The 21455-nt window shown below is 37.6% G+C and overlaps 1 protein-coding gene across 1 annotated transcript in view; it reads right to left on the bottom strand.

The window, feature by feature from the left end:
• Positions 1-250: 250 nt before the first annotated feature.
• The window catches only part of TAF4B (TATA-box binding protein associated factor 4b), a 67328-nt gene continuing 46123 nt past the window's right edge, over positions 251-21455 (bottom strand). Inside the window, exons 14-15 of the mRNA XM_062568143.1 lie at positions 11400-11513; positions 251-418 (exon numbers count right to left, since the gene is read on the bottom strand). Coding sequence (XP_062424127.1) covers positions 251-418; positions 11400-11513 — 282 coding nt within the window. The remainder of the gene's footprint in view (positions 419-11399; positions 11514-21455) is intronic.

Raw genomic sequence — 21455 nt, 5'->3', positions numbered from 1 at the left:
AAATGCACGCAGGTAATCAGGTGCTTGTATGTGCAGTTCAGTGTTTTCACTGGTTTACAGATTGGTTTAAGCCAAATATTATTAAAAACCCCACAGGTGATAAGTTAGGTATTTAATAAAAATGTTTATCTGTAAACAAGAGGTATCCTTACAACGGATCATTTTTCCAGAAATTGGAATCTCAAGACAGTGCAACAATGCTTCAGTGTTTTCTTTGGCAGTAGACAGCAAAGTTGAAATGTAAAACAAATCACTTCAAAAGAGCACGGTACAAGGCTAGAGAATGCTTCATCTCTCTTTCTTGTTCCATGCAGAATATCAAGTCCCTGAGACAGACACGGGTTATTCTTGGACGAAGCAACTGTTTTGTAAGGCTAAAACCCGATGATCCAGGAGCAATTCCATTGCCGTTCAAACCCTAAAGGGGGGAGGGGGGAGGAGAAGCAGGTGGTGAGAGAGAAAAAAAAATTAAAATTATGTCAATTTAAGTTTTTAATCAAACTCATTGGATTGTACTGCCTGCTTGCACAAAACTAGTCTGATGTTCAACTTTAGATGTTAGAAACCAGCAATCCAGAATTCCACGTACATTAGATACTTTAAAAGACAAAGCAAGTATCTGCCAGTTATACAGTTTACTTCAGTCAAAGGAATGAAAAAAGAAAAAAAAATCTAACTATATTATGGTATGATAAATAACTGCAGTTTCACTGAAGTCATACTATGTAAATAATTGCACATGCAAACAGCAGACTAACTGTGAAGGTACTACCACAGTTTCTATGTAGAGGCCCAGGTTGTATAAGGCTTACTTCCACCTGCAAACATGCCAGCTCCAGATATTCACATCTCTTCTTGAAGACGACTCACTGAGAACAGGCTCTGCCCTTAAAATATGGCCGGAAGAAACAGTACTCTCTTGCCTCAGTCATCATTTGTGAATAGTCCCTTTTTTAAGGGAGCAAATACACAAAGTCAGAGCATCTGTGTTTTCAGAACATTATATTTAAGCCTATCCATCTCAGTCAGCTGCCTTGCTTCGTTATGAAGGCGCAATTTGTGGGGAGATGATGGTTAGTAGTTATATATTCAGACTATTGGAACGGGCAACCCCCACACATTCCAAAATGCCCCAAGATTTATTATTAGGGGTGAGGAGGAGGAAGATTATCATGAGCTGCACAATAGACTGGCTACTTATCTTGGAGCCAATCTAAGCTACACAGCCAGTCTCTTATCACTACTGGAGGGTTCTTGGTAATGAATGCAATTTGTACAAATACGAGTGCTCAGTCTCTGTAACTTCAGCAAGGCAATGCCTGCCAGCATCAACACCACTCGGAGATAGTGTTGCTTGGATGCTGTGTTAACTATATCAATTCTTACCCTAACACTCTCTGCAAGACTTCAGCAAAATGACTTTGCCCACTTTGCTTAGAGAAACCAGTTTAAACCCCCATATATCAGAAGCAAATACCAATCTATAGCAGCAAGTACTAGTGTTGTTAAGGGGAAAAGCATTAAAATTCATTAAAAAAAAAAAGATTCACCAGATAGCACACTAGCCACAGAAAAACCAGGGCATACAGCTGTATTCCTTACTAGCAGCATGCAGGGTATTCAGCATCATTTCGTTTGCTTTACAGTCGATACTATTAAACACTATGAAATGCCATCATTTGAAACTTTCAGTTTGTTAAATGGCTTGGAACAAATGCGTGCATGGGGAAGACTGCTGGCCACATAGCGCAGAGGGGGCACTGCTGTCCTGGTAAGACACAAAAGGGTCACAGTTCAAGTTTGTCATATGACAACCCTAAAGGATCCAGGGAAAAGATAGCTCTGCAATGCAGCTGCCAGCACGGGGTTGAAAAGGAGGTCAATCCAACAGGATGCAGCAGAAGGCCTGAGGCAATGTTATAAATGAAACAAACCCCAAGGGTTTTCAGTAACCCAGCAGCAATGTCCTTCATAATTCAAAGAACTTTATGGAGGTGAAAGTATTTTCTCTCTAAATAGTCACTAGATGAGAAGTCTTACCTTTAAAAAGACAAAACAAAAAACTATCTCACTCTTGTTCACTCCCTTACAAAAATCAGGCAGACATCACAAATCCCTGAGCTTGCTTTGGAAGCTATCAGAGCTGCAAGATGTTACAACAAAGCAGACACTTCAAGCTGCTTGCATTTGAGTTATAGATTTGCTTAGTCTTAAATTCTTACTTGTCTTGCCCAGTGTAGAGACATGGAATGGTGTCATACTGTAAAAACAATCATTTCCAAGGCCAAAGCTTATACTGAATTTCTGTTCACTGGGACAGTCACGCCATATTTTAAGTTTCACACAGCACCAAACAGGTGTATCACAGCTACTGAAGAACCTCTGAAATGTAGTACTCAATTAGCTACTGAAACAAGTCACTACTACATCCAAGTTAAAAATAAACATCCTTCTCTCAAAGTGCAAGATGGTTTAAAACAAAGAGAGTCAGATTAGGTCAGATTGGGACTGCAGAAAAACTTCATTTTGTTGGGGAATTTATCCAACCCCATATGCCTGGTTGCACAAAGCCTCCAGCACATATGTCAGGACAACATTTATGTAGGGATCAGCATTAAATCCTTTTAGCCTCTGTCCCCCCCAGTTGCAAATAAAGCATTTTATGGTTTTATTTTGGACTTTGTAACAAACAGCAGAGGAAGGTATATTACCTGTTATCTTCTTAAATAAAAGACATAAGGAACCAAGAGTATTTGATGTTCCTGAGCCATTTTGGCCTCAAAATAACTATCACATGCACCTCTGTCAATACGCAAGACAGTTTAAAAAGTGCCCAACTCAAGCTCTTCAGCTGACACAAGAAACACTTCAGAGGAGGATCCTCTGGTGTTCAGTTCTCAGAAGCCTCCTTCTCGAGTAAGTTCCTGTTGGTCAGCAGGTACATTTTGTCTGGCCCTAGGCAGCCAGCAGTTCTCTTTTCCCCTCTCATATACCCCTTTTTGCTTCTCCAACTCTGCTTTTCAGACCTTACTCAGCACCTGATAAAAATAACAGCAGCCCACTACCACCTGCCTACGCCTTGCTCACAGATATCTCCATCACATTCCCTCCAGTGGACCAGTAGAGGCTTGCATCTTGCTATTTTGGGGCATTCTTCACCACCATAAAATCTTCAGTCTATCCTAGGACAGCTTAGTGATTGTCTTCCAAGGGAAACTGAAAAGTGCCTCTTTTCAGCCAGGTCACAAATGCAAAGATAAATGAATATAATCCTATACAACAAATTCTAACAAAGGGTACAAAGCTGCAATCAACATTCAGCAAGAATCAGTACCTTGGCTACCAAAAAAGCAGGATTTTTTGTTGTTTTCTGAGAAAAAAAAAATCATTTTTTTCTCTTCCATAGAGGAAGTAGAAAAGTCTGTCAACCCCAAGGAGTTATTGCCTTTAACTGAATTGCTCTGGAACAGAGACAGGGCCCAGCACCCCAGGACCCAGGTTAGCTGGCTTAAGACCAGCACTGTGATGTTACATGAGCTGCGACCATGCTTTTGGCACATCTTTGGCATCAAAACAAATCAGCAGCTTTGTCAAACCAAAAACTTTACCTCCCTTTCTTGATCCTCAGAGTCTTTTATGTATTCCTGATAAAAATCAGGAATTACAGCTACACTGATTTTTGGCAATACAGTGGGACTCTAGTATCAGTATCATAACTGTTTTGCGGATATTGCTGTTGGGAGGTTGTTTCCTAAATCTATCTTTGAAGACCTTTAGAGCTCTCTCCAGTGGCTGGACTAAGAATTAAATACTGATTCTCTCAATAGGCAAGAGAAGAACCTGGTAAAGGAGAGAGTTATCATAAAATTAAGGTAACAAGCCTTGCATGACAAATCTTTTCCTTTACTTGAACCACCACCATTGTCTTATTTCTAGTCTCCAAAGAATTTGGAGCATATAATCTAGAAGCTTTAATTACTGACAAGAATATCAAAATTGATCAGAGATTATGTAGGACATGATACAAAGCTCACTGAGGCCAGCAGAAGCCTTCCTTCCCACAAGTTTGGGACAGGCCCCCAGTAAGCTATTCCTGGCAGAACATGTATTCCCTTCTCAAATTCAACAGCCTCAAAAGGGTAAGAACATCTAGTACATTAGAATAGATACTCAAATTCAGTTTCAACTCCCAGCCCTGTCACCTGTGGCCACATTGATGTCTATAATACCTAACGGATCCTGTACACTAGTTTCCCAGTTGTAAAATGTAGATGATTTTCTTTTATATGAGACAAAGGTAAAAATCCATTAATGCATTGTGAAGTGCTCAGACACTTTCCTAGATCTTTTCTGGCAACAAGGGGAATGAAAGATACCCTGCCAGAATTGTGAAAACTGTGCTTATATGAAGTGCATAGTTTAGCCCACAGAAAGCAGTGAAAAAAAGCTGGTATTATCTTGGTGACAAGCCAAACTTGTGATGCTGCCTATTCTAACAAGCCTCAGTCTGTTAGAAATATACTCCCACATTTGTAGTACTAAAATACTACATTACTCAGAATGTTTATATAAATATGATTTTTTAAAACCCAAAGCTTCCACCTCCCTTTTTTTTTAATCTGTTGTAGACCATTAGGATAGATCAAGTTGACATCTGAAAGGCTTAGATGTCTATTTCCAGACTGTTTCTCATGCAGCTGAAAACAAATATGTATATTTATAATATTATCTGTAGTCTACAAAGCAGTCTCACTAAGCTGTCAAATATATATATATAATGATGTTATTGAACTACACATTTTTTCCTCAGATCTCATTGAAACATTCCTACAAGTCCTTTCAAATGTAGACAACAAAGTGTTTTACATATTGAAACAAATTACTGCAAATGTAATGTCAGTTTATTTACTATTATGCTCAAGATTCATATACGCATGTCACTTCATATGGCTACATCAGATGCTTAATCTGTACCTGGAGGTAACAAATACTATACAAATATGTCATGTTAGTTAATAGACAATTATTAAGCTGAATTTTTCTGGCTCTTTGCCACATCATTTTAAGCAATGTATTGTCAACTAAATTATAAATCTCTTGACCCTTCACATGTCATCAACATTTGTGTGTTACCAATATGTTCAGCCTAAAGCTACAGTGCAATTAGTCATTTAAATTGCAGATATCTTTCACACATAAGACAAATTAAGTTCATCTCTAGCACAGAGAAAGCACAATATGGGCCAATGAACTGTGTATCTGAAGTGTATGAATGGCAGTCGAGAATATTTTAGCCTATTTATGTGGAAGAAATTCACATCAAGGATATGGCCTAGACTGACAGCAGCCAGGAAATTCAGAGCTGAAACTGAAACTATCTGTCTGTAGCTGACAGGATGTGCTTCGGTCTTGCGGCAGATAAAGATGCTGAAGCCATCTTTTATAATTACAGTGCACTTTTAGCTTTCCTTTTCCCCAAAGGTATGACTACCCTGTAAATTCTTCAATTGTCCAATAGCTTAGAGAAGAACTAGAGCTGAAATTAATGGTCTGCATATGTCAAGCATATGCAAATGGCGGGGAAAAAACCCTCATACCACTTTAGATCCCAGTCTCAAAAGGGGTTGGGGAGAAATAGGGGAAGTGGTGGCACAAAAAAATCCCTCAAGTGTAGAATTAGATTTAGTGGCCTGGATCTGAACACCTACTTACATGCAAATAGTCTAGGTCCATTTAAAGTGGTTCCTTTCAAAAACAGTTTCTGCCACTTTTGAGAAAATACTCCAGCACACAACCATGTAGCAATGAATACTGGCAAGCACCAGACATGTGAATCAGCTGAAAGCCTCTCTGTACCCCATGATATACATGTGGCAACAAACCTATTGTCATTCTTAACAGAACCAAGTTCTAAGTTCACGTTTAAACATAGCCATGTCCTTAACATCAAATACTGAAGGTGATGAATTTATGCTAGTGTGTTCTCACACAGAAAGATTCATTACAAGAGATTACAGTCAAAGAGGTGGCAATAGCTTCTACAGCTATCCTTTAAAAGAGTACAAATCCACATACCCCTTAATTGCCACACATCCCTCCTCAAATGCCACCCCCCCAAAGTTATTTGATTGGCACAAAGGGGTAAAACAGAACATTTCTTCCCAATCATTTGGGAAATTCAGGGGTTTTCTTCGTTTGCTTTGCAGGAAAGGATTTCTTGCTCAGATGTTTAGCTCTTTGTAGGTCTGCCTGAAAAGCACTCCCAAGGTTTAACATGCAGCATATACAGACTGCTTTTATCAACATGCATATTGACATCCTAAGCTACAAAGCAAGAAGGTAGAATTTAAGGTCTGTTGTCAATGACCAGATACTGCAGAGGCCTTGATCTGAAAGGGAAGGAGAAGACATGCTAGTTTTCTCCACCCACAGTCAGTATTAAAAATGGAACTGACTAAAGTAGAAAACAAGATTTCTCCCATTTCCTCTTGCCAAAATACTTCACAGAAGGAAATACAAGTCTATCTGGGAAATGCTGTATTAAGTGCGCATCACTCTTCAAGTGTCACACCATTTTACACACCAGAGCCAAAAGTTTTACAGAAAATAAAGTCTTTGAACAGCTATGTGCTGACCTCAGGATACCAGCTACACAGTACTTCTGCAGCAACTGCATGGTGTTTGGCCCCACTTGGGCTGCATAGCGGAGAGCAACATCCTGAGAAGCGCTTTAGACATACCTTCCTCATCACTGCAACAGTGAGTACAGAGAGAGGGAGAGACAGCACACAGATGCTGCCTGATGCATCTCTAGTTCTGACACCTCAAAAAAAAAAAAAAGCATGAAAAGACAGGAAATTAACCCATGCACATCAAGTCACTCAGTGCAACCAATTTAAAAGAAAGCAAGTGAAAGATACGTCATCAACAGCACTTTGATACAAGATAGACTGCATCACTTCCAAATGGTTTGTGTGTTATCATAGAGCCAAAAAACAGAGGAGAAAAACACTCTCCAAAAAGATTACATATCAGTGCAGATATCCAATTAAGTTTCTCTGTATATTCCCTGAATGGTCTAACTACAGTCTTCAGAAGTCAACCATAAACTTAAGATTTAGTCTGCTAATCCTATTTTCAAAAATGCAGGTAACTTCCTTCCTTCCTGTTGTATGACATTGCACAAATATGCAGCTCTCAGTTCAAGACATCAGAAGAGCTGGGAGGCAGAATACCTCTCAATAAAGGAAAAAAAAAAGAGATACTCCAGAACAGTAGGTTATTTCCTCACAGAAAAAAAAAAGGGGGGGGGGGGAGAAAAAGGGCTTTAAATCAACTGCAAGCAATTTCAAACTAAAGACTCTAGTTACAGTGAGAACTGGACAAAACCATTTCCAAAATTGGTTTTGTCATCAGAAACAAAGTAAAACTTCAAAGTAATCCTTGATCGTTTCTCAGCACTAAAAACATCATCTTACCAACCAATAAGAACTATGAAGCAGAACACAGAATCAGGGATATAAATCTGTGACTCCTAGTTTAGTTTTTCTGACTTGTCTTAGAAAAAAGGTTCTATCTTTCTTCAAGGGGATTATTTTACCAAGTTTTCCCATCCTCTAATTCATCAATATTGACCATATGCCCCAAAACAAGGGGGAGAAAAGGTGGGGAACAAATACACAAAACCAAAACCACATATGAATCAAATCTAAAGGCCTCTCCTACTCATTGCATCTAAAGGTGCCCAAAGGGACCAGAATCAGAGAGATGAAGATATTAACAGCTCTGGAATATAAGTAGCACCAATTAATGCATTTTTACAATAGAGGGGTTTTCTTATCAGGGCTTTCCTCAAATTATTCTTTCTGAATAATATTTAAATGTTAAATTGCAGCAAAGAGGAAAAGCAAAACTATCCCAACTAGTACCCCCAACAAGAAGAAAGAATTCCCAATATAGTGCTATTATAGTGCTATACTTAGAGCATTAACCTTCTGTTTTCATTACATGATCTTCATGGATTTGTCCTTTGTGCTATCCAATTGTAATGCATGAGCAGTAACCATAGCAGGATATAGTTCACTCTTTTCATGTTGCTTTTAGGTCCAAGTTAAACAACAAACTTCTCTGGGCAGGAATCTTTCTTCATTTATTTCCTGCCACATAATGAGGTGATATGGCTGCTAGCAAGCAGGGCTACACTTGCAGATCATATACTTGTGTCACTACATCTGTACATTTCCAGATTAAAATAATCCATAATAATTTTCTTAGAAGATCACTTCTTTAAAGAAGTCAGAATTTCAGAGAACAAAAGGAAGTAAATACACAACAGTCAGCCATGCAAGTATGCAAGCAAAAAGACTTTCTAGACAAGGTGCAAAAGCCACACAGTAGAGTTTCGAAGATGCACGTACCTAAGCATGAAGAATCATTCCAATTAACCATTAACACTCATTTGTGGTGGAAAGGAAAAAAAAATAGGCTATCCAAATGCTGTCCTCAGCCCTTTATGCTTATCATTGAATCCACTCCCACCCAATCTAATGAGCTGCACTCTTCTAGTACCCTTTAGATTTCAGTACCTAACAAAAGTAAATATATTAATAAATTCGAGTTTTTATTCAATAAATTCAGAGTAAATGATCATTTCTTTCCTGCCTCTTCAAACACCTTGGGGCTTCAAGTTTACATCAATAATGGCTTGAAACATTTCCTTTTTAATTATAGTAGAAAGTGATAGAAAGTTGAACACAGTCATCTCTGTTCTAATAGACTTCAGAGATACAAATTTGTACAAAAAGCATTACCCAAAGCAAGCTGAAGTAGTCTAAGTTGAGAAAAATCTAACACAGCTATCCTTTGATAGTATTAAATGAAATCAGTAATAATAATTCACATTGAGGAACAGTACCTTTCATCATACCTGTGTGCCAAGATACTATGCTTTAAAAAGTCACAGGAGTATTACGCACAGATTTACTCCTAGCCATTGCATAATCAGGAAGTTCTGACATTAAAGATTACTTGAGAGTAAAGCTGTCTGTATTTGCAATTTGAAATGAGAAAATACACCCTGCCTGTTTAAATTATTCTCAGACTGGTTGCCCAAAAAGATCATTTTAAAGATCAAGATGCCCAAACCTGTATCAGCCTAAGGCCATATTGTACTTGCTTTCAGTTTCATAGACCTCCTTTAATCTTTGAAGGATGGAATGTTGTTTACTGCTCAGAATGTTTTGTCATGTTTTTACAAATGCATTACAAATGTTCTGCTTCTTGAAATACAGAATGTTTGTCAAAACCATTTTTTTATTCTACATGAGAAATCTCAAATCTTTTATAAATCCTCTTCAGATATATTGGGAAACTAGATGTCTAAGCCTAAACATCTTGCACAAGTTATTATCCTATGTCATTTGATGAAGGAAAGAAAAAGTCCAGAGAATTGCTTCCTGGTAGCACGGAACACTAAGCACTAGGCACTGGAATGTAAGATTGTGTATGAGAAACAACAGTATTTTTACTGGCAGAATTACCTTTAACTACTGCCTTTTCAACCGAGTCTAGTAACACAACATATATGAAAAAAAGAATCTTAAAATGCAGCAGAAAAATTTGATAATGAAATATCATTAAGGTTCATGGTCAGTTTAAGCACATCATATCTCAGTTTTCTTAAAATAACATATAAATAATGGATTACCACCACATAATATCAACATTGTTAACTGTGTCACTTTTGTACAATCCTGTAGCACTTTTAATAAAGTGGACACATCCCAGACAATGAGAAATAACTGAAAAGCACCTAATGGGTAGACTTCTTAAACATCCAGAAACAAGTCCTGCAATAATTATAACAATACACTATGAAGAACAGGACTAATTACTCAATGAAAGCTCAGGGGAAAGAGGAAAAAAGGATGTGGAAGACTTCTGCTGGACTCACTTTTTCATGTTTTTCCAGTGGTATGAAAAAAAGTACCTACACCTTCAGCTTCATGTGAAAGTGTATTAAAAAACTTCAAAGAAAGTTGAAATTTGGAGAAAAAAATCTTGGAATATTGCTTTTGGAACTTGCTTAGATATAGAATTCTTCACTCACTTGCTATAAACTGTGAGCATTTAAGGAGTTACTAACCCCATGTCAGAATGAAGTCAGATAAACAAGTCTACCTCAGCTCCTTAGAGAGGTCTCTTGTCACAATCCAGGCTGAGGGAAAACCCACAGATTAGGTGCCACTACTGTCTCAGGTTGCAAACAATAGTTGAGCTTTATTATAAGGTCCTTCCAGACTACAGTGTGCAAAAAATGCTTAAGTATTTTCAATGCTAGTATCCACTTAGACTTCCTAGCACAGAACAACAAAAAAGCTTAATGCTCATCAGACAAGACAGCTTTATTATTTCCTCCAAACAAGAGTTACTTTTCAGGCTTCTGTTCACTATGCTTGGGTGAGAGGCCAACCACCCATTTATTCAAGCACTGTTGAGGCTTCATGAGAAAGAGCAAAATAGACGCCACCACCTGAATCACACCTGGCAACTTACTCCTCCCATCTCCAGCCAAGATGATAACCTCCAATAGAACTAGGCTCTCAGTCTCCTTGTAAAGAACCTCTGCAACCTCAGAAGCTGAAATCATAGAATTATAGAATTGGTAAGGTTGGAAGGGACCTCTAGAGATCATCTAGTCCAACCCTCAAATGAGTGGCCCATACGAGGATCGAACCCATGACCTTGCCGTTATTAGCACCATGCTCTAACCAACTGAGCTAAACCTAACCCCCTAAATGGTTTCTCTTATACAACGTTAAGGGATATATTAAATCAAGATCTGTTAAAAGCACCTTAAAGGTGCTTTAAAAATGAAGGGCTAGAAACAGAGACCTGACTCATGCCTGGAACAGAAACAGAATCTGAAAGATCTAGCTTTTTTTTGTTTGCTAGCAGGGCAACCTCATGATACATTTGAAAAGAGGCCCTGTGCCTTACACATGGAAAACAGTTGGCAGTCAAATCCAAGAGTCACAGCCATTTCAACAGCCATCCAAAACAGCTGTCATGTCATGAGTTCAACTGATGGGCCACAACAACTAGCTACTCTGGAGACTCTCATGGTCTTTGCTACCCACCACTGCAGGCCAAAGTTTCTCTGAGCCACCATCTAATTTAGCTCTTTGCACATCACTCTTATCCAGTTTTTCCTGTAACATACAATTAACATTCCTAATAAATTTACCAGAAGTAATCCTTCCAAACATTTACCATGCAGACTGGTTTTATTACAGAACAAATGTAGTCTTTTAGTGAAGTAATTCTCATTTCTCCATATAAGAAGGATGAAAATAATCCAATATGAAGATACAACAATACCATGCAAGTCATTTCAGTACCTCTAACCCAACATTTGATGACTCCAAAGGTCTTTTCTTCCTTGGTCCAATGGCTGCCAAAGCCGTGAGGTTGGCTTCTCTCTGTTGCATTTGTGCTAACTCCAACTGTTGCATCTAATTTAGAAAGAAAATACTTATATTAGTTAGAATATACAGTATTCTAAAGGGCTTATTCCCTTTACTGCAGCTTCAAGCAGTCTGTGATGCCTACTCAAACAATGTATTTGACAGCAGCTTTTAAAACATCTTCCTGGACACTTCTAATAGATTCCAATAAACAGTCATGCTTAGAGCCCTGAAACACTAACAGCCCTAGAGATAGTATTGCATAAGCAACACATTTTGTGGAGACTACATTTGATATCAACACAGTCTCAACAGGAACCTCTCTGCTGGTAGTTCAACTCTTGAGCTGTGACATTTCTGATTAGTAGAGAATATTTGATCAGAGTTAGTGTAAATGGCTGCAATTAAGTTGAAGTTGCTTAGCTCTGTAAACTGAGCATATTCTTTATTCAAGTCACAATCTTACAATTGTACAAGCAAGACATTCTACATTTCTTCAATCTCTGTTACTTGAACCTAGTACTCAGTATTACCATTCTAAAATGTCTTATTATCCAGTGAATAGGATGTTGTCAGTTCACTGATCCTCTTTAATTTTTTTCCCTAGAACATATTTGAGAACCCTTTGAAAAAAATTAGAGACACATCTAACACTGCATATATTTATTCTCAGTCATTCAATCTCAAACTCTTCAACACAAAGAAATCCCTAGAGAGGCAACATCTGCCTAGGTTAATTTAGCAAGTATTTGATTTGAGTTGATTTTTTTAAGCTGGCTCAGCTAGCCAGCAAATCTCTCAAATGACATTTTAAAGAACCATCTAGTAGCAAGACAAGGCTCCCCTTTCTTTTAAGTGTTTGATGAAAGGAAATAATCTCTAGAATGAAGGAAAAAAATCATGATCAAGAGAAAAAAGGTTTATGTTATGTCTAAATTTCACATGGTGCATACCATTTCATTCTGTGTAGTAACTTTAGATTACCCAGTCAGCTGCTCTGGAGCGACACCAAGTCAAGTCCACTGACAGACTAGTGGTGGCTTTCCAACCACCTTGCTAATGCAGCTCCACTTGTCTCAGGTCAGTCAGCACCTCCGGGGTACAGAGACCTCCCATTTTCTTTAGAAAAGGAGGCCTTTCTATTACCCAGGTTGATTTTGTTCTTCAGTATAAGCTTCTGGGTTTAATACTACTCCTTAGATGATCTGACATGCAACTAGAAGAGCACTTTAGCCTGTCCTTCCTCCTATAACTTACAAAATCTCAGTTTGAACTAGAATTCTTTACCTTGGTGGGGACCAGGGAGATGTTAGAGAAAGTACAGTCACGCCATGATAGGAAAGTGAACATTTCTTCCTCCTCTCTTCCAGTCATAAAGGATTAAATTTTCCTCATTTAGTAAGTACAGATGTCTCATTTTTAAGCTTGCAATACACTATGCTTTTGCTTGCTCTTCAGCCCTTAGAAATCCCATTTAAAGGGAATTTTCAGCAAATTCAGCTGGCAAAGACAACCAAGCTTGTACTACCTTAATGCCATTGTTTCTCCATTTGGCATTATTCAAATAAACTAGAATCCACAATGAAAAAATACTAGGTTTATTTTTTGTTAGTATTATTTTTTCTACTATTTCGCTTCAGAAAGGTAGAGTTGTTCATTCCTTAATGATGCTAGCAGCTTCACAGAAAGTGGTGTGCAGGCTAGATTGTTATTAAAAATGGTATTTTAGTGAGGGATTCCAAAAAAGGACATCCTGCCTTTTAAGGCTCAAATAACGCATGTACTAAAGCTTTTTCAACACAAATCAGAGAATACGAAAGCTTGACATACATGTTAACATTTTTATTTCTTGGAAAAAAAAATATCATTCAATTAAGAAAACAATGCTATTTGCAAGTAAGCTTTGATCTTACTATGCAGGTTTTTGCTTACAGAAATGTAGCAGTGCTTCTACAACACTAGCCATGATCATTCACTTATCACACATACTGTTATTCTTGCCCATGTGTTCAGTGTAAACATTTACAATTTTATTCATCAGAATTGCTTCGGTTCTGCATGTTCAATACATCCTCCCACGTTTTTTTTTTTTTTTTTTCTTCTTTAACTATAGGGTAATGTTTTCAAGAACATTTAAGAAACTAAGGTTTTGTGCCCCTTAAACTTGAAAAATACTAGTGTTCTGTAGTAATCCAAGTTACTTCCTGCTGACCTACTTGTATAAAATATTTTATATGTACATATTAAAGGGAAGATTACATACGTATATATTTTTATTATTTCAGAACTTACTGAGAATGGTCAGAAATGACTAAATCAAACTAAATCAAAAATTCACGCAAAATGAAAACCTCAAATACTGACGTTTAGAAACTGTTCTCATCTGAAGTTTTCATCATTCCTCAGATTAATCAGAAGCAATAAAACACTGAGATTCTGTGGTGGAGGGACATGAAACTTCCAGTCCCAACTACACAGCCCTCTAAACTCAGACACCACCGCTTACAGGCAACTGAGATGAATTGCTACAGAATTACACTTTCTCAGCAGTAACATAGTTTGGCTATCACAACATTCATACACCTGCTGCAGTGCTCTTCCCACAGAAGCACATATTACATATCATGCACATAGTAACTCTTCAGGGGCAGACCAAATTCTAAGTTTAAAGGAAATGCTGCTATGTAAAGAAAACTCAAGAGAGAAAGATGATTTGCCTCACTTCTGAGAGCCATTAGACTGAAACCAAAGGGCTCTCTATAGGTAAAAGCAGCAAATTATGGATCTCAAAGTAAGCCTAGTAAAAAAAATAGCACCACACACACCACAATCATACAAAGCACATACAAAATTATTCCCAATGCAGTCCTCAAAAGCCTCCACTACAGTTGGACTTCTAAAAATTGATGACCACTGACCATTTGGTAACTGTCTTGAAACAGCACTGAAATAAAAATCCCCTCTCTTGTACAGCCAATGTTGACAGGTTGCCACAGTAAAGATACAGGACAAGAGCTACAGCTACGAAGTAATTTCTGAGGTGGTTTATGTATCAGTGCAGGATGCAGGACGATGCAGTAGCGCTCGAACACTGTTTCTTGGAAACCAGGCATGCTGCTCTGGGTATGTAGACCACACAGTGTCTGGACACTAGCTCATTTGCCCCAAGAGATTCAAACTAGCAAATCACCCTGGAGACACTGACTCCAAGCAGAAGGGAGTATTGCTGCTTGAGAGCAGTACTGACAGAAAATCTACCGATGCAAAGGGCAAGACGACACTTGGAAGGTAGGAGAAGGACACGCACTTTCTAGAAACAGAATTGATGCATCAAGCAATTCTCAAAATGATGCTGGAAATGCATGCTATTGCTGAAACCTACATGTTTTTCCCAATAATTTTTTTCCACCTCAAACAGTCAAAGAATTTTTCAGATCCAGCAGAATCTGATAAGGGTTTCAGGGGGTGGGGGGGGGAGAAAAACCTTAGCCTCACTGCAATCTAGACATCTCTTGGATTTTTTTGAGAACATTATTAAGACAAAACAAACAAGGTCCATAATGGACTAAACATATCCCCATTACGACATATGGGCTAGTGTCCAAATTATATTACTGAAGCCAGTAAATTTTTCTTTAACAAGTCTGGTTCTTACAAATGGGTAATATTAAGTGACCAAGCATTATGTGAGCAGTTTAAAACAGAGGATCAGGAGAAGACAGAAAGGCAACATCAAGGGACACCTGAGGATACTGACTTGCTATTTACTGCTGAAAAACCAAAATTAGGAAAGAGTAAGAGGCAACTATGTTGATCCTATCTCCCTTTTAACAGGTATTTTTGTAGCACACCAGTTAGGGCAGAAAAATCACTGAAGCAAGTGAAAGACAATAAAAGTAGTACATACGTATATGAAAAACATGATGTAGAGAAGTTGCAGCTGGTATTGTTTTCCTTCTAGGGATCCTTTTTTAACATCAGTATTTGACTAAAATTGGGTAAAAACAGAAAATTTCATACGCTGGTTTGTATCTTGAAAACATACCATTTTTTCTCCACAACAGAAGTACATAATGACAATTCAAGAAAGCGAATGGAAATCTGTCACATCAACCCTCAAACTGGTTGGTACGGGGGCTCTCAGCAGATGAAGCAAATTAGATGGAAAGATGCTGCCATTCCACCATGACACAAGAACTGAATACGTATGTTCTATTCTAAATCCGTGTAACAGGGAACAATCTTCGGACAAGAAGCAAATCAATGTTCATGCGTCTGCTCCCAGCCTTCAGATTTTTACATACACTAAGAACCACAGTACAAAGAGTTCTAAAAACTTGTATATAAAGATCAAATTGCTATAAAAATGTCTCAGAACCTGTAAAATAGTCTTTGTTGCTGCTGGCCTTTTTAATAATAAAAATAAGGTTTAAAGTCTGGTCTTGCAGCAAAGCAAGAATTTCTAGGGTGACACAATAACCATTTTAGTTAATCTGACCTGCAGCACAAATCAAAAAGTAAGGTATGTTTTAAAGTCCTCCCTTACAGTGAAATGGCATTTGTATGAAAAGGCTGTAATCACACAAAATGAAAGGTTTTAAAATTGACCCGTTCTTTACTCAATCCTTTCCAGGAAAAATACTTCTTTTTCTGCTCGCAGGAATTGTATTTCTTATTTTATTCTCATATTCCATACTTCAGAAAATATGCAAAGCCTATTTCTACCCTACACCAACGATATTTTTGGCAGCATTTCAATATTAAAAAAGTGAAATTTCAAGTTGCATAAGATGACAGGAAGTATTTCAGTTGGAGATGACAAACCTTTTTTCTTTAAGCAATTCTGCTAAAACAAAAATTCCTAACAATGAAATCTCTTCAGTCCCAAACACTCACCAAAGAGTAGTTACTAGTGAACTCAGTCTGCCTGCTTGCTTGCTTACAGGGTTAGGCAAAAATTTAAAAAGCATCTTTCACCTTTTCAGGAAAAGGTACTGAGCTGTTTTTGGCTCCCACACACAAAATAAGTAGGAGGTATCAAAGCAGAACAGAACAATACTTGTTTTATAGAACAGACAGATATTTTTGCAGGTATTTCTTCTTTCAACTAAGAGGAGCATCACATCAGTGCGAACAGTGATTTCACTTATATCCAAAAGGAAAAGAAAGGGAAATCATACCTCTTAATTTCTAACTAGTACTCTCTAATTGGAATCAATGAAGCTGTTTCAAATCCTGTAATACCCAATGAATGTTGGTTTTTAACTCTTTAGATTATGAAGTACAGGAAATGCAGTTCACATTATTGGAGCTCCACTAATCTGGGCTGCACAAACTTTGCAAAATTTTCCCAGTCACTACAAGGAAGAATCCCTTAAACAGTTAAGAATGGAAATTTGTATTCTACTAAAAAAAACCAAACAAATAAACCCCCCACTAATTTACACCATCTATTCCATGATGCGTGTAGTAGCAGAAGGCTGTATTATCAAATGAGAGCAAAGGAGAGCTATTTAGCTTAACCCACGGTCCTTTGAAAATGAGTGAAAAAAAAACAAAACAAACAAACAAAAAAAAACAAATTAAGCCCTCATGCTTGGTCACAAAGTACACAAAGGATTCAAGTATTTGCTATAAGCTCGTGTAGAAGACAAATGAAGTGCATGAGATCTCTGTTCTCTAAATCCTCAAGAGTAGTTTTACTGGGGAAGATTTTTCTAAATCAGAGACAAGAAATTACACATCTGTATTAATCAGAGTTCTTAGAGGAATAACAGCTCTGAAGTTAAAAGCCAGACACCATTTGTTCAGCATGATGCTGACTGATTACATGTATTTTATGTAATTCATACAATTGTTCTTTCACAGGAGTTTGAATATGCAAGTACAAACAGCGATGAATTTTTCACCCCTTTCTCAAGTTCAAGTGTTCGGGAATTATGTTTAGAAAAGCAAAAAATATAGTCTTGGTAAGGCAGTAACAAATACAGCTACGCAGATGTAAATGAGCTCAGAAGAAGTGCTCCTAAGACATTATGGGGAAGCTACACATGACAGTTCTGGACTTAGTTCTAACTGATGAGGAAAAGAGACTAGAAAGCATATGTGCAAGATATTGGGTTTATTATCAAGAGAAGAGGGAATCAGGATGTCTCCACATACAATACTGTATGACAACAGAGTACGGGACAGATTAAATAAAATATTTAAAGTAACAGGAGAACTGGCAGGAAAGCAAACCAGGGAAGGCTGAAGACAAGTTAATATACGCCTAAGGGCTATGTGTGCTATCCAGCAATAAGTACATCAGGAGTAATAAAAGCACTAAAGTAGATGAACAAAAATTTGTATAAGACTTGCAGAAAAAAGAAGGGAAAGAAATAGGCATACAAAAGAGAGGGGGGAAGCACCCTATTCTTCAAGCTTACACAGTAAGGAGGTTAAATCATATGTTGGTAAATATTAAAATATTATAAAATAGGTACATCAAAGCAACTGTCATGAGATGTCAATATTTACTTTTGCACTGATGCAAGATGAAAAAAAGAAAAGGCAATGTGAACAGAACACCTACCATCTTTTACCACAGCCCTTCCCTGTACATATTTAAGAACTAAATGTTGAGGTGCTTTTTAAGTTGGGCTACTTAACCCACCAAAATTGCTTTCATCACTTATTTCTAGTTATTATTTTTTCTGATCATCTTTTTCAATTAAAGGTCCAGTGAGTTTGTGCCCTTCATTTGATATTTTGAAATAATATATTAATATATTTCTACTATTCTCAGTTGCTTATCCCCTTCATTGTCTTGGAAGAAAAAGCTTTTTTTGCATTCCCTTTAAGCATTTTGAGAAACTTATGAGAAAAAAGAAAAATAAAAGCAGATTTTTTAAGGTTTAATTCTGAGCCTCTCATATTGGTTGCCATAAAGCTCAATAAGTATTACTGCTTCCAGCCTCTACCTTTCCGGTACAAAACTATCTGCCCTACAGGTTGAATGCCACTGTATACCAGAGCTCTCATGTAAGGGACATTCTCCGAAGAAAAATGACATTTGAAGGCTGCATACTTAAGCATTTACCATCTTCTCCTCTTGCCTACAACACAGTTCCTCTTTTTGCAATTGCTTCCTTTCAAACTGTTTTAATTAGTCATACAATTAGTTTCCATTGACTTTCCTCTGTTTCAATTTAGATTTAAAAGCACAAGGCAGGATAGTATACACTGGTTGAACAACCAGCCCTACCATATAATAGGGCTGTATGCAATATTGTAGATTTCTCTCAGCTTAATATTCCACATACATGCTTTAGCAGCAAAACAGGCCATATAGTGGCTGTGCCCCCCAAGACCAGATGCCTTATTTGGCTGCAATAGCATGTTTTGGAGAACGACAAAAGCCCTTATCAGCACAGCAGTGCAATTATCTTCCCACAGAACTATTTTTCCTTCAGTTGGTAACTGACATTCTCTAATATATAGATAACTAAATTCCCACAGAATTAAAGAAAAAATATCCATAGTGTAGTGACTTCTTGACTCCTAGCATTCAGTGTCAAGCTCTCCTTACACATTTTTAAACACAGTCTATACACTACTTTCATTGTGTAGCCAAGAAAAAGGTCACAGTACCATGCAATATACTCTAACATTCATTGTTACAGCTGCTATCACTTGTGAGAAGACTGTTCAATCATTATTAGTGAATCTTGATTGATCAGAACAGTACAGTGCCCAGCATTAAGAGATTACTTAAAAACACATAGTTCTTCCAAACGTACAATATCATGAATGATTTAACTGCTGTAACACTGCCTACTGACTCACTCTTGTGTGGTCTCAAAACTGAAGAATGTTTAAGACTTATCTTTCACCTCCATCCCATTTAGTTCACCCAGCACCTGTTCTTGGTATAGTATTTTCTGGTTCTTCATCACTATCTTTTGACCCTCTTAAAATAATTTTTTCAGTCCTACAGTCTGCCCAATTAGCAAGTTTCCTATCTATGATCATACTTGCAGCTGCTTATTACTTGGTGTTCATTAATGTCTTGTAGAAATTTAGAAAAGACTATGTGAAAACCCACAATTACACTTAAGTTTTTCTTGGGGAGATAGGGAGGTGGGCTTTTGCTTTTCCATTAGATAAAATAGCTATCATCTTCCAATCAGCTGTTATTAAGGTACCCTACACTGTATTCAGCTACTCTTCATTTAACTTTTTATCTTCTTCAAAACACCAGGATGGAGATGACATAACACTAGAGATTTGGTTTTAGTTTTTTGAGTAAAGCTAACATTTTACAGGATTTCCATCTCTAATTTCCTGCAATACTCATAACACTAGAATTTTCATATGAATAGCCTTTTATTACCTGTAGGAAAACATTGCAGAGTAACAAAACATACATTTGTTCAATAATTGTGGTTTCTTCGACATGAAGAAGCAGGCAAGAAACAGTACAGAGACAATAAAGGTAATACAGATTAGATAATCAAGCAAAAGCTCTCAGGATGTCACTGAAGGCTCATAAAAAACAGTTATTTGCAGCATCTAGTTTGCTTTTTTGAGTGCTAACAGCTCAGGAGTTTGCCTCATCCTGCTACAAGAGTGGTCTTTGACTATTTGAACCATTAGGGCTAGAAGACTAAATACAGAAGCAACATAAGAAATAAAGGAAACAAACAGCTTGAGAATTGTGGGTTGGAGAGAGAAAGGAAAGCAGCAGATAAAGAATTAGGTAACAGTTACCCATTACCTAAGAATTCAAGGAAAAGTAAGGGAAAAACAGTTGAGATGGTCACATGAATTTGAGGGGGGGAGGGGGGAGAGAAAAAAGTTATATTTGAAAAGAGCTACTGTAGAAGTTGAAGTTCAATTCTTACTAAGTGACACCCGGGAACTCACAAGAATCACGCTGACATTTTCTTCAGTGTTTTCGCTGGAGCTTTTTTTTGTCTTTACAGAGAGTTAGGATTTTTTATTTTACTCCCTATCAGTCCATACTGAAGGTACTGAATTTTCTCAGCATCTCGTCTGTTGTCATCTTGTAACATCTGTGGCAAAATCTTAACAGTGAAACACATAAGTACATCAAGCTGGCAGGAACAAGTGACTAGGAAGACCTGTGTAGTCATAAGCTACTAGAGTTGCTGGAGCAGCAAGGAATGAGGCTGGCACGTTAACTGTCCATCTATGCACTCCTTCCCCTTGTTAATGATGCAGCTGCTCACCTCTCTCACGGATAGATGCTGCAAGGCACCACATGGTAGGAGTCTAGATGACGGTTACTCTTGTGGAATAAGCTAAGATGCTATCAGTGAGATCTGTTTACCTACTCAACCCCAAGGAGCAGTACATACACTGTTTGAAAGGTCTGCCCAGTCTCAGCATTGAACTTTCTGAAATCAGATACTACCAAAAAGTTTTGAGGACACAAGACAGAAGTATAAAAGATCAGAGTTTAGATTTAAGTTCACAATATACACTGTTACATACCAACATTTTTACAGGTCTTCTGTGATGTTCTCTTTACACGGCACATTTGCTTATTTGATGGTATCCTCTACCAACTGTAAGGTAGGTCATTTCAGACAGCTACAGGAACCACATCAACTAAACATTTTTCTTACAACCAAAAGTATAGTTGAAAGTAGAACAGGGAGTGGCAGAAAGCATTTGGAAAGTTAAGGTTTAAAGTAAAAGCATCAGTGACAATGCAAGGACTGGACCCTCAAGCAGTGGCAGATTAGGATGAATGAAAAGCAGGAGCAGTTTGCCTGTTTTTTTGAGAATGCTGTTATACAAAGGGCTGGCCTATTAGGTGAGCAAGGATAAAATTCTTGAGTGGATAAAGGAGCAGCTTCAGGCAAGCCTAGCAGCTGTTTCAGAAGGAATGCATTTTCTATAGGTATTAAAATTTGCTGAAACAGGTGAAAGGGGGAAGTAAATAAAGACCTAATTCATAGCAAGCTATGTTGACTAAGAACA

Source organism: Rhea pennata, chromosome 2, assembly GCF_028389875.1.
Source record: "Rhea pennata isolate bPtePen1 chromosome 2, bPtePen1.pri, whole genome shotgun sequence".
Lineage (NCBI taxonomy): Eukaryota > Metazoa > Chordata > Aves > Rheiformes > Rheidae > Rhea > Rhea pennata.
Note: the sequence above shows the minus strand (reverse complement) of the source record. Positions and strands in the feature narration are given on the sequence as shown.